Source organism: Mus pahari, chromosome 10 (assembly GCF_900095145.1).
Source record: "Mus pahari chromosome 10, PAHARI_EIJ_v1.1, whole genome shotgun sequence".
NCBI lineage: Eukaryota > Metazoa > Chordata > Mammalia > Rodentia > Muridae > Mus > Mus pahari.
In genome coordinates, this window is record NC_034599.1 from 83,659 (window position 1) to 98,494 (window position 14,836).

At 36.6% G+C, this 14,836-nt stretch overlaps 1 protein-coding gene across 3 annotated transcripts in view; it reads left to right on the forward strand.

Annotated features, from left to right (window-relative positions):
- Cwf19l2 (CWF19 like cell cycle control factor 2) overlaps positions 1 to 14,836 on the forward strand; it is a 73,321-nt gene that overhangs the window by 14,387 nt on the left and 44,098 nt on the right. For 2 of the 3 annotated variants that reach the window (XM_021206823.2, XM_029543321.1), the window contains exons 6-8: positions 2,012 to 2,102; positions 8,728 to 8,843; positions 10,297 to 10,943. In XM_021206823.2, the coding sequence (XP_021062482.1) occupies positions 2,012 to 2,102; positions 8,728 to 8,843; positions 10,297 to 10,943 (854 nt within the window). The remainder of the gene's footprint in view (positions 1 to 2,011; positions 2,103 to 8,727; positions 8,844 to 10,296; positions 10,944 to 14,836) is intronic. The other variant, XM_029543322.1, reaches the window with a different exon arrangement.

The window sequence follows — 14,836 nt, forward strand, 5'->3', positions numbered from 1 at the left end:
GAGTACTACTCAGCTATTAAAAACAATGAATTTATGAAATTCATAGCAAGTGGATAGATCTGGAGGATATCATCCTGAGTGAGGCAACCCAATCACAAAAGAANACACATGATATGTACTCACTGATAAGTGGATATTAGCCCCAGAAACTTAGAATACCCAAGATATAATTTGCAAAACACATGAAACTCAAGACAAAGGAAGCCCAAAGTATGGATACTTCATTCCTTCTTAGAATGTAGAACAAAATACCCATGGAGGGAGTTACAGAGACAAAGTTTGGAGCTGAGACAGAAGGAAGGACTATCCAGAGACTGCCCATCCATCCCATAAACAACCACCAAATCCAGACACTATTGCATATACCAGCAAGATTTTGCTGACAGGACCCTGATATAGCTGTCTCTTGTGAGGCTATGCCAGAGCCTGGCAAATACAAGTGGATGCTCACAGTCATCTATTGGATGGAACACAGGGCTCTCAATGAAGGAGCTAGAGAAAGTACCCAAAGAGCTAAAGGGGTCTGCAACCCTAGAGGAGGAACAACAATATGAACTAACCGGTACTCCCTGAGCTCGTGTCTCTAGCTTCACATGTAGCAGAAGATGGCCTAGTTGGCCATCATTGGGAAGAGAGGCCCCTTGGTCTTGTAAACTTTATTATATGACCCAGCACGGGAATGCCTAGGTCAAGAAGTGGGAGTGGGTGGGTAGGGGAGCAGGAGCAGGGGGAGGGTATTGGGAACTTTCGGGATAGCATTTGAAATGTAAATAAAGAAAATATCTAATTAAAAAAAAAGAGAGAGAGAGACAGTTCAGCAGTCAAGAATACTGTCTGTTCTTCCCAGAGGACCCAAATTGAGCTTTCAGCACAAGGCAAGTGGCAGCTGGCAACCATCTATTAACTTCAGTTCTAAGGGTTTCAATGTCTTCCTTTGGCCACTGTGGGAACTACACACATGTGGCACTCAGATATGCATGCAGGCAGATGGTACATAAAAATATGCATAAAATAAAAATAAGTATGTAATTTGTATAAAAGTATATACTAGATTCAGGCTGTAGAGATGGCTCAGTGGTTAAGAGCAGTGATGCTCTTTTAGAGTACCCAGATTAAATTCAGTATGTGTGGTTTGTGGCTACCTGTTACTCAACTTCAGGAGAGCCAATACTTCTGGCCTGGGCAGGCACCTGCGCACATGTTCACATAGTCATACCTGGGCACAGGCATATAAAATATACTTTTCATAAGACATAAACTAGATGTGTAAATTGAGGTGAATGTAGTTGAACAATTGTGTGCTATGTGACTGTCATGTGTTGAACGATCAACTGAGCATTCTGTGTGTTTACAAAGTAGTTATCATAAGAATGCTTTCAAGACGTGTAGAGCTCTATAGGAAATATGAAACAAGTGTGTTGATGTTATTGTTTCTCTTTAATGGCAAGAAAACAGTGGAAAATCCTTAGAGACAAAAACAGGTTAGATTTAAATCAAAGATGCAAAAAACGGGAACCCACAAAGTATAGAAGTATTGTAGCTTGTGGCTTTTTAGATTGTCTTTATAATATACTTTGAAAGTAATATATATTAGCAAGTGGAAAATATGGCCAAGTGATTTGGAGGAGTATGTGATCAGTATTGTTCTTTATCTCTTTTTTTTCTCCCAATCTAATTGTAAATGTAAATATGGTAATTATCTTGGTTTGTAATAAAGCTACTAACCATATAGAGCATCAGAGGACATGAATTTGAGAATGTCTTATCTAGGTTTTATAAAATAATCTCCTGAGTTAGACTTGAGAGTTGTGAGGCATGGGAGGTATTTGATTAAAAACACGTGAACACGAGTTAAACATTATTACTGCAAGTTACATAACATGTCTTAAAAAAGAATTGTAACTGCTTTATCTAAGCTTGTATATCTGACAGTTAGCTATTTCAAATTTAGTAATCATTTTCATGCTGGGTTGACATTTACACTCTAACCTTTCAAAATGTTTTGTTATAGTCCAAACTGCTCGAAAGAGAATTGAATCCATACTGGAAGGACGGGGGGACAGGTCTCCCATCAGAAAACTGTACACTGCCAGTTACTAAAGGTATCTCTATATTTTTTGTAGACTCGTAGGCATTTCTGAGTTTCTAGTAATGAACCGGATAAATAAGATTAAAACATGTTATATACATCACTGAAAGTGTCATAATAAAACCCATTAATTAATATACAGTAATAAAAAAATCATACAAATTCTTGTATTTCAGAGTTCCTAGAATGACTTGAATTTATATATAACAAGATATTTATAAAACATATGCAATCTTCGAATTCTTTTTTCTTTTTTTATTAGATATTTTCTTTATTTACATTTAAGTGTTATCCCCCTTCCTCGAGTGAAAACCCCCTATCCCATCCCCCCTTGCCCTGCTTACCAACCCAGCCACTCCCACTTCCCTGTCCTGGTATTCCCCTACACTGGGGCATCGAGCCTTCACAGGACCAAGGGCCTCTCCTCCCATTGATGACCGACTAGGCCATCCTCTGCTATGTATGCAGCTGGAGCCATGGGTCCCTCCATGTGTTTACTTTGATTGGTGATTTAGTCCCTGGGAGCTCTGGGAGTACTGGTTGGTTCATATTGTTGTTTCTCTATGGGGCTGCAAAACCCTTCAACTCCTTCAGTCCTTTCTCTAGCTCCATTGGGAGGTGGGGACCTTGTGCTCAGTCTAATGGTTGGCTGAGAGAATCCATCTTTGTGTTTGTCAGGTACTGGCAGACCCTCTTCTCAGGAGACAGCTGTATCAGGCTCCTGTCAACAAGCACTTGTTGGCATCCACAATAGGTTCTGGGTTTGGTAGCTGTATATGGGATGGATCCCAGGTGGGGCAGTCTCTAGATGGACTTCCCTTCAGTCTCTGCTCCACACTTTGTCTCTATATCTCCTGCCACTGGTATGTTGTTTCCTCTTAGAAGAAGGTGGGAAGTATCCACACTTTGGTCTTCCTTCTTCTTAAGCTTCATGAGGTCTGTGAATTGTATCTTGGGTATTCTGAGCTTCTGGGTTAATATTCACTTATCAGTGAGTGTATACCATGAGTGTGTACGTTTGTGATTGGGTTACCTCATTCAGGATGATATTTTCTAGTTCCATCCATTTCCTAAGAATTTCATGAATTCATTGTTTTAAATAGCTGAGTAGTATTCCATTGTGTAAATGTACTACATTTTCTGTATCCATTCCTCTGCTGAAGGACCTATGGTTTCCTTCCAGCTTCTGGCTATTATAAATAAGGCTGCTATGAATATTGTGGAGCATGTGTCCTTGTTATATGTTGGAGCATCTTTTGGGTATATGCCTAGGAGTGGTATAGCTGGGTCCTTAGGTAATACTGTGTCCAATTTTCTGAGGAACTGCCAGACTGATTTCCAGAGTGGTTGTACTAGCTTGCAATCCCACCAGCAATGAAGGAGTGTTCCTCTTTCTCCACATCCTCGCGCACATCTGCTGCCACCTGAATTTTTTATTTTAACCGTTCTGACTGGGGTGAGGTAGGGTTGTTGGAGTTCATCAAAAGACCCTCACTCACAAAGTCTACAGAGACCTCTATCGCTGTAAAACGCATGAGGATTTTTATTATTCCAACATGTTGGGGACTCCCCTCTCAGCACACAGGCTAGAGGAGAGACCTAGAACAAAGAAAGAACACACTTTTTATACCTTTGTAAGGGGCAGATTTGAGCAACAGGGTTTTCATTGGTGTATCAAATAACCCTTTTAGGCATTGGTTAGTTTGTATAGTGACTAAGTAACCCTTTGGCCTAGTCTCTCACTTTGTTTGCCCCCATGGTGGGTTATTATGATTTGGTCAGCAAAGTAATAGTACATTTTTGGTCAGCTATTAATGTCACATCTATCAATGTAAGGGGGATTTTTCGCAACAAGGTCAGGGTGGTTTGTGGTCTTTGTCAGAATTCAATGTGGGGCGGGGGGCAGGAGAATTGCTAATCTTGTTATGGTTATTTCTCTGAGAACAGCTAATATTGCTTTGGCAGCTTGTAGGCTCAGTCATTTTGACCACTAAAACTATGTTTTTACATTTGTTTAGTCAGCCAGCTTCCTTATGTGACTCTGCACTTGGCTTGCTAGTACAGTTTGAAAAGTCCTTTTCGAAGGAGGAAGGTGCTGGGTGGTCTTGAATTCATTTCAGATATTACAGCCCCATTTTCATTAAATTTGAATTCATCTTAATTTCATTGTTTTTTTCCTTGACCAAGTTATCATTGAGTAGGGTGTTGTTCAGCTTCCATGTGTATGTGGGCTTTCTGTTGTTTTTGTTGTTATTGAAGACCAGCCTTAGTCCATGGTGATCCGATAGAATGCATGGGATGCTTTCAATCTTCTTGTATATGTTGAGGCCTGTTTTGTGATCAGTTTTGGAGACAGTACCATGAGGTGCTGAGAAGAAGGTATATTCTTTTGCTTTAGGATGAAATGTTCTATATATCTGTTAGATCCATTTGGTTCATAACTTCTGTTAGTTTCACTGTGTCTCTGTTTAGTTTCTGGTTCCATGATCTGTCCATTTGCTGAGAATGGGATATTGATGTCTCCCACTATTATTCTGTGGGGTGCGATGTATGCGTTGAGCTTTAGTAAAGTTTTTTTTATGAGTATGGGTGCCCTTGGATTTGGAGCATAGATATTCAGAATTGAGAGTTCATCTTGGTGGATTTTTTCCTTTGANNAGTATGAAGTGTCCTTCCTTATCTTTTTTGATAACTTTTGGTTGAATNTTGATTTTATTTGATATTAGAATGGCTACTCCAGCCTGTTTCTTGGGATCATTTGCTTGTAAAATTTTTTTCCAGCCTTTTACTCTGAAGTAGTGTCTATCTCTGTCACTGAGGTATGTTTCCTGTATGCAGCAAAATGCTGGATCCTGTATATGTATGTTTATGTAGTCTGTTAGTGTATGTCTTTTTATTGGAGAATTGAGTCCATTAATATTAAGAGATATTAAAGAAAAGTGATTGTTACTTCCTGTTATTTTTGTTGTTAGAGGTAGAATTATATTTGTATGGCTATCTTCTTTTGGGTTTGTTGAGAGATTACTTTCTTGCTTTTTCTAGGGTGTAGTTTCTCTCTGTGTGTTGGTGTTTTCTAGCTATTATCCTTTGTAGGGCAGTGTTTTTGGAAAAATATTGTATAAATTTTGTTTTGTCATGGAATACCTTGGTTTCTCTGTTATGGTAATTAAAGGTTTTGCTGGGTGTAGTAGCCTGGGCTGGGATTTCTGTTCTCTTAGGATCTGTATGAGTCTGCCCAGGATCTTCTATCTTTTATAGTCTCTGGTGAGAAATCTAGTGTAATTCTGATAGGTCTGCCTTTATATGTTACTTGACTTTTTTCCTTACTGCTTTTAATATTCTTTCTTTGTTTAGTGCATTTTGTGTTTTGACTATTATGTGACGGGAGACATTTCTTATTTGTTCCAGTCTATTTGGAGTCCTGTATGGTTCTTGTATGTTTATGGAGATCTCTTTCTTTAGGTTAGGGAAGTTTTCTTCTATATTTTTTTGAAGATATTTATTGGACCTTTAAGTTGGGAATCTTCTCTCTCTTCTATACTTATGATCCTTAGGTTTGGTCTTCTCATTGTGTCCTGGATTTCCTGGATGTTTGGGTTAGGAGCTTTTTGCTTTTTGCATTTTCTTTGAGTGTTTTGTCAATGTTTTCTTTGTTATCTTCTGTACCTGAGATTCTCTTTTCTATCTCCTGTATTCTGTTGGTGATGTTTGTATCTATGACTCCTGATCACTTTCCTAGGTTTTCTAATTCCAGGGTTGTCTTTCTTTGTTAATTCTTTATTGTTTCGATTTCAGTTTTTAAATCTTGGGTGATTTTGTTCATTTTCTTCTGTTTAATTGTGTTTTCCACTAATTCTTTATGGAATTTTTGTGTTTCCTCTTTAACAGCTTCTAGCTGTCTACCTGTGTTCTCCTGTATTTCTCTAAGGGAGTTATTTATGTCCTTCTTAAAGCCCTTTATCATCATCTTGAAAAGTGATTTTAGATATCGTTATGTATTAAGTGTGTTATACCACTGAGTTTATTGTAATAATAACATTTTTTTTGGTACAAAGGGTTAGTCAGAACCATGCTTATTCATGGTTTTTGATCATACTACATTTATTTATTTATATTATCATTCATTTCATGAATGATAAATATTCATTAAAAACATATTAGTTGAATGTGAGGATGCTGCTGTAAATTGTTCTGTTTTCTTTACAGTATTAAATTTGGTTCCTAAAGTTAGGATATAAGTTGATATTGAATTTGTTGGAATTTTATTCCTGTTAGGTTCCCTTCTCACACACCACAGATTATTTTTGTTTTTCTATATTTCTTTTGGGACTGAACTTTAGTGGAAGTTGAGGGCATTTTCATGAGGCTCAGTTGTTATTTTATTAATCTCATTCATGCTTCTCTGGATTCATTGATCTAATTATGTAGCTGGACATTAATGAAGACATTAATTGCTGGGACATCTTCACTCATCATCATGCTAACTGACGATCTGGGCTAAGTTCCTTGAGTGCTTACTCTATATAATTTACATATATATAATTAAAAAAATAGAAAAAGAACAGAAATGAAATAAACCTTTTGAATGAAAAGTAGCATCACTAGAGTTCTGAGCTTGAATAACAAAGTGTTTAATATCTGTAAAGAAAGGTCATATTATATTAGAAGAGATTGCTTAGTAAATGCTGAATTGGAATAAAGAGAACAATGAATTTGAATATAATTTAAAAGTCTGTTTTGCTATTAGTTTTGTCTTTAAACTTTAAAAAAGCTTATTTAAAAGCTATATCATCAGCCCCTTCATTTGTTCCTTTTTTTTAAAATTAATTTATTTATTTTATATAAGTACACTGTAGCTGTCTTCAGGCACACCAGAAGAGGGCATCAGATCTTATTACAGATGGTTGTGAGCCACCATGTGGTTGCTAGGATTTGTACTCAGGACTTCTGGAAGATCAGTCAGCGCTCTTAATTGCTGAGCCATATCTCCAGCTCTAAAGTTTTTTAAAGTTATTTTTAGTTATGTGATTATGTGGAGTTGGGATGTTATGGGAAAGTGAGTTGCAGGTGCCTGTGCAGGCCAGATACGTCAGATCTGGAGCTAGAGTTATAAACATTAGTGAGCCAACTGATGTGGGCGTAAGAACTGAACTCTTGGGTCATCTGTTAGAGCAGCACAAGCTCTTGACCCTGAGCCATCTCTCCAGACCACCTTCAGCTTCTTATCAAAGTCTGACGTACATTAAAAAGTGAGAGCACAGTGAACGTTGTCATATAGTGTCAAGGGAAATCAGCACACAGTTGAAGAAGTAACAGTTTTAACACCCTGGAAATGTTCTTGTCCCCTTCTAGTAACTGTCACTGGATGTAACAAGTCCTATTTTTCATTGCCAAAGTGGTACCCTTTGTCTTTTTGATTCTTTTGTCTGCATTTCAAATTCCTCCATAGTGTTGTGAAAAGTTGCAGCTTATTTATTCTCTTTAAGAACAGATCATAATCCCTCTCTGGCCATGGATATTTCCATGTTTGAGGCACTATATAGGCTGTTTTGCTATGAAGATTCCTGTGCATGTCATTAGGAGCTTGTATGTGTTTCTTGGCTCTAGAGCTGGAGGAACCTGAAAGCAGTCCTCATTGGGGCAAGAAAATGAGAAAAACATAAATTAAGTAATCAGTTAAATTTCTTTAAGAAATTAGCCATCTTTTAATTTTTCTCTTTTATTGTTTGACTTTTTTTAAAGATTTATTTATTTTTTATTTATATGAGTACACTGCAGCTGTCTTAAGACACACACCAGAAGAGGGCATTAAACTCCATTACAGATGGTTATGAGCCACCATGTGGTTGCTGGGAATTGAACTCAGAACCTCTGGAAGAGCAGACAATGCTTTTAACCTCTAAGCCATCTATCCAGACCTTGATTAAATTTCTTTGTTTAGATTAAAAATATGAGACTCACAGGTGAGCGTGTGTGTTCATTAAAGGTATTCATATATTCATAGTTGCTAATCACAACTAAGACTTATCTTAATGGCATTATCTTCTATAACTTATTTATACTTTGTATTGCTTCTCAGATACATTTCTCTGTGCACATTGATTCTATATTTCTGGGAGTGCCAATCTCATAATATATTTTCAAATAAATCTAACTCATTGTCTTGAGCTCATTCTATGGAATTTTCCATGATCTTCCAGTTAAAAATAATAGTTAATTTGAGCATGGTGACACATCCTTTTAATACCAGGGTTTTGGAGGCAGAGACAGGCATACCTCTGAGTGCAAGGACAGCCTGGTACACATGAGTGCAGATTGCAAGGTTGCATAGTAAGGTCCTATCTCACTAAATAAAAAAATAATCCTTCACTTCTTTGATTTCTCCATACCTTTCTTGTATTGTATAATTTTATGCTTGTTCTTTTAAGTGGTATTTACTTCTAGTTAGTTTTGTTTCTCATTTCATCATGTACCTTGTAAAAGTAGGCATGTAAATATATAGTGAATTTTGATTGTTATAACTTTTAAATATTCAAGGAAAGTATTTAATTTTTTACTTTAAAAATGATAAAACAGTAAATATTTATTGTACAGTAACTACCCATTAAATATAACTAATACTTATTATTGGAATTTAGCTACAGGAGTAGAGGATGGCGGATTAAGCTGGCTAAGAAAGTCTTGTCAAAGAATGAAGGAACAAGCTCAAAAAGAAAACAGAAATTTTGAAGATATTGTAGCTGAAAAATACGGGGTAAGTATTTTTATGTTTTAAGGAGATATAAATTGCTTTCATAGTTACTTGAAAACTAAGTATCTTTGTTTGGAGTCCTGAAACATTTTAAACTGATATTCTTTTAAATAACTTACTGCTTATGATTATGTAAGGATATTGCTTAGAAATGTTCTTACATTTATTTATTTATTTATTTATTTATTTAGTGTGTGTGTGTGTGTGTGTGTGTGTGTGTGTGTAGGAATGTGCACATGCAAAAGGGTCAAGTGGAATTTAAGGGGACAATTCATGGGAGTCAGTTTTGTCCTTCCCTCATGTTGTTTTCTTCTACCATTTGCATCCCAAGAATTGAACTCAAGTCATCAGGCTTGGTGACAAGTATGGTTAGCAATTTATCTATCTTGCCAGCCCAGCCTACAGTATCTTAAGATTAACATAATGAATTTAAAACCCAAGTGTGTAAAATGTAAAATATGCATATGTTTAGTGTAAAAGTAGCATTTTTCTCATTGGAATGAAATATAAATAATCCAGGGGAGTCTCTATAGTATACCTTTAGGTATAAGGATTGCTGGCATCTTGGTAGACTGCACAGTTTAATATATTTTAGCATATTGGCAGTGTGACTGTGCTTTGGCATTTTTTTAAGCCATTTTAATGTCCTTTCGCTTCAGATAATGTTATACTTGGATATCCTACCTGTAAATACACTCCCAATCACATACTCCTTTCCCTGTCCAGTTTTTGCAAAGATTTTTTTGAGTCTAATTATATATCTTAATCTGCAAGTCTTTCTTTTTCTACCCAACCTTAAAATCTATTTAAATGAGCCCTTCTTGGGTGGAATCCTTTTTTTTTTTTTTACTCATGTTTTTTTCCCCACCTTTATATCTAGAAGTACTAAGATATAGTTATGAGGTTCTCTAGAATCAAATGCCATGTATCTTTTTTTAAAATAAAAATTAAAAACATGGATCTCTTTACTAAACTATAGAGAATTTAATTTCTTGGTCAATTTGATTTTTAAGAATTTATTTCTTTCATTATACCTGAACTCCTCCTACCTCCATTTATTAGTCTTTCTGTTTTAAACAGTTTTGTTCTATTGACAGGGATTGATAGTTTTAGCAGCATAATATAAACCTCTTGGATCTGAAGTTAGCAGTATGAACTAATTATGACTTTTTAACGGTTGTATTTATTGTGTCTGTGTGACACTCTTGAATAGGGCATTTATTCTTAGTGCCTCTCTCTTTGAAATCTTTTTACTTGATTGAATTCTTTTTCTTTATCTACTTATATTTTTTTAAGTATTGTGTTGGAATATAGTATATTGTGATTTTTATGGTTCTGTATTTTGTTTGGGAATTTTTATTGTACCATTTAACAGTATATCATGATACAGTGGCATGAGGAAGATAAGACACTGAACTTTTCTTAATTGTAGGTATATTGTTATTCTCCCTTACAGTCAATGGAAATATTTCAGTCAAAATTAAGAGAAGCTGAAAAAATTGCATACAAAAGAGAAGACTATGGTTGGGAACGGTGGAGGAAGCCTGCATATTCAGGTAGAGCAGAGTGTAGTCAAGCAAGTGGCGTGTCAGGCTTAATGAAATGTAAAAATCCCTCAAAGGACAGACACCTGGAAATGGAGCTAGCAAACAGCAGCAACCATAAGTTTAATGGTCCTGACACAGGGAAGAGATCTGGGACTTTACAAACCTGTAGAAGGGAATATGCCCTAAGAAACAGCCAAGAATCTTCTGGAAATTTGAGATCTAAATTCTTAAAACCCGGTGATGAAGATGAATTGTCATTTCACAAGAGTAAAAATTTTGAATCATCTACTTCATATTCTCCATTAGTGGCTCAGGCTTCTTTGCATTGTGATTTTCGAAAACTCACAGAGTACAGTGAAGAAAGTTCGTCCTGGAGTCGATCTGGTGGGCGACAAGAAAACACAAAGCATTCAGATAAAAAGCCATTGGAAACCTGGAGCTACAATGCCAATCCGCACTCTACAGGAGGTAGAAGGGAACAGTTAAATGCTGAGAGCATGAGTGGTGATCCACCAGGAAGAGGACATCTGCAAGACAGGACGCTGACAATTGCTGGGTATTTTAAGTATATGTGTTTTCACATAGGTTCTTGAGTGGGATGGGATCAAACCTTGGTTTTGTCATTAGTGGTAGCCATGTTGGAGGTAGAAAAAGTGTGTCCAAAAGGTAAGGACAAATGTCCCCTTAAATGATCATTAAAATAGGTTAAAGGTCTGGGGAGACAGCTCAGATAGATGGCATAGTAGTGTTCATTTGTAACCCTAGTGCTCCAGCAGAAAGATGGGAAGTAGAAACAGGAAAATTCCCACAGAAGCTCAGGGGCCAGATAGACTTTGGAAACTTAAGGGGAAATTTTGTTATGATGATTGAATAACTGAGGCAGGGAAAAAGTAGTTGTGTAAAGTAGCAAAAATGAGAGATCCTGTTTGAAACAACCTGAAAGGCAGAACAGATTGTCCTCTAACCACCTGTCATATGCAACCGAAGGGGAAATTCTGTTAATAATTGCTTGGAAAACCATGAGAGGTATTAGAAGTCAAACTACCTGGGCTTTATTCTGGATGCCTTAGGTGGTAGATCATTTCTAGTCCCCAGGTGCCAATGGGATGATGCCATTATTTATTGATATCATTAATATTGCCTTAGCATTTTGGCACAATGTGTTGGTCCTGTATTCTGTGAATGTACATCTTGTGTGCATGCTTCCATACGTTGTTAGTATCCTGTATGGTTGTTGAATTGCTTCTTTTCTGTTATGGCTTCTGAAATTGTAGGTTTCTCGTAGTTATATTATGATACAGGGATATACTGGAGCCCCTGTGATCTGTTTTTTTTTTTTTTTTTTTTTTTTTTTTTTCAGATTAGATAGTATGATGTTGGAAGTTTGAGGCTTTTAATGAACTCCCTGATTGTCTGAAGGGACAAAAAGCAAAAATTAAAAATCATCTCCATATATTTGGAAGAAAAATGTTTCTGAGTAACCAACTAGTGGTAAGAGAGCAAGGTAGAGCCTTTAAGAGTGCCAGAAAGAGTCAGTGAAGGACTACTGCTGGAGGCTATTCATTTGTGTGAACAGTATCGTAAGATATGTTGGATTGTTAAATGACAGGATTCTTGGAAATTTGAAAACCAATGGACTTGAGAGCTATAAAAAATTATCAATCTGATTTTAGAAGTATAGGAGATCATTGAGTCCTGCATTTTGCAGGTATGAAAACTGAGGGAATTGAGGTTGTAATTTTCATTATATCACTAGGGTTGCTTGATTTAGTAAGTGAAAATACTGTAATTTCTTTGAAGCAATTGGACATATTTATGATTTAAACAAACAAATTTATAAAAACCTTGTTGCTAACAGGTGATTTAACTAGATATAAGCATTTTATCTGGCAAGTCTATAGTCTGTTGAGTCTTTACCAGATACATACATTTTTAAAAAAACAAATCTTTCCATGGAATTGTGTGTCTTTGAGGTAAGTGTAGTCAGTAGTACTTTTGTGTAATTGCTTTTTCTTTCTCTTTACTTGAATCATTTGTAGCTTTTCTTTTCCATCCATTGTTTCACTTTCTTTCATCTGATCATCTTTATCATTTCTACTTCATTCTTTTTTTTTAAAGATTTATTTATTTTATGTATGTGATTACACTGTAGCTGTACAGATGGTTTTGAGCCTTCATGTGGTTGTTGGGAATTGAATTTTTTAGGACCTCTGCTAGCTCCGGTTAGCCCTGCTCGCTCAGTCCCTGCTTGCTCTGGCCCAAATATTTATTACTATAGCTGACTTCAGATGCACCAGAAGACTGCATCAGATTTCATTATGGATGATTGTGAGCCACCATGTGGTTGCTGGGATTTGAACTCAGGACCTTCGGAAGAGTAGACAGTGTTCTTACCCACTGAGCCATCTTGCCAGCCCTACTTCATTCTTTTTTAACTTGTGATTATCTTATAGGAAAACATCACTTAGTAGTGACCCATGTGAGTTAGAGCTTTAAGCTTATTATTTTTAGAGATAAATTTATATATGTATATGTTAGCTAAGAAATTCTAGGAGCTTAAAAACCAGAGCAGTATTTAAAATGAGTAGAGCATATTATTATAAAAGTAACCTTTATTCACCTGTTTTGATTTTCATCTTGGAGACTTATTGCTGAATAAGCTCACCCTTTCTAGTTCTTTCTGAACTCTGCCTGGCTGGTTCAACTTAGCTGTTCTGGTTCAACCTCCTCTCGAAGCTACTGATTTAATTCGGCTTCTCTCAGCTTCTCACTGAGTTGTTCTGCTTGGCCTCAAAATAACTCTGGCAATTTGTTCTGATTTTCTGGCTCTTTCTTATTCTCTCGCTCCAACTTCCTTTGCTGACCTGCACTGAACTCATGAACTCATAAACAAACTCAACTTTACTGCACTGGACTCAACTGACTGAACAGAACTCACTGACTCTCTCTCTCTCTCTCTCTCTCTCTGCACTACTGTTATATAGCTTTTCCTTCTTGTGCTGCTGTTCTCCTGAGAGTGAGACTTATGCTATCTCTGACTCATTCTGTCAAACCTTTCTCTAATTTGTCACTTTGTCTGCCCCTCAATTAGAAATAACTTTCAAACATGGGTGGTCCTTTCTGTAAACTAACCTTACCTGCATTGTTTGAGATTAAAGATATGTACTAAAGACATGACTATATTCCAGCTGGAGTAGCCATGTTGCTGGATTAAAATTTGTCTACATAGAGTTTATAAATTAAATAAAAAACTAATTTAATATACTATTAACCTCTGAGTGTCATCTTGACATTTTGGTATTATAGCTTAGAAGGGTATGGAAAGGATGCCAGGCATGAGTAAAAATGGGAGAGTTTGTGGTGAGAAAAGAATAATTACAGACAGTGAACATTGCCAGCAGGAAAAGAAAAATTGAAATATATTCTACAATGTTAGTGGACTGGACCTTTAATTATTTCTTTCTGAGAGGTTCAGTGTGAGTGTGAATGTGTGTGTGTGTGTGTGTGTGTGTGTGTGTGTGTGTGTGTGTGTGTAGAGAGAGAGAGAGAGAGAGAGAGAGAGAGAGAGAGAGAGAGAGAACAATTTGATGGGAAAATGTGGGTTTTCTTTTTAGAAACTGTAATGAAGACTGCAGATATATGCCGTAACATAGGAAAAACAACACAATTATACTTCTTTCTTCTATATAGGACAGTAGGAGATATTATGTGTTTCTCTTAAAGTGTCTGCTCAGTGTTACAGATAGTTAGAGAAGATGGAGAAAGAGATTGCTCTATAATTATGTTGGAAATTCTAGCCTTCAGGTTAACTTCAGTGTTTCTTTTGTACCTTCTCTTGATTGAATTTTTCAGCTAAGGTTTGAGACATGAGGGAAGAGGGACATTTCTTAACAAAGTGATAGGGTGAAGTAAAGAAGTAAGATGCATCTCAGATGAGCATTAGCAGAGGCCTTCTGCAACTTCACCCAGGTTACATTTGTTATAACAGAGTAGCCATGTGCCAGGCTTTAGTAGTCTAAAATCTGGTTCTATATACCCTGTCAGACACAGAAGAGATATGCAGGAAATAGAAGCAGAAGTACTACCATGGGGCTGAGGAGAGGGCTGTGTGTTGGGTCTTCTTGCTGAGAAAGCATGAGGACCTGAACTTGACTTAGTTCTCAACATTTTTGTGTATGTGTGCAGTCCCAGATCTGGAAAAATGGGGATGGGGGATCCTTAGAACTGACCAGTTAGTTGATAATTCTCTCGCAAACTAAAGTTCCTATAAAGTTCATTTTTGTTAATTGAGAATTTGAGGAGTTTTTTTTGTTTTTTAATGCATCAATCATAATTTATTAAGACTGCTTTAAAGCAGCAAGGGCAGAGAGATTCGGGGCCTGGTGGTCACTTAGTTCCATGACAACCAGGAGGCTGCAAAGAGACCCTATCTCCTAAACCAAAATCACA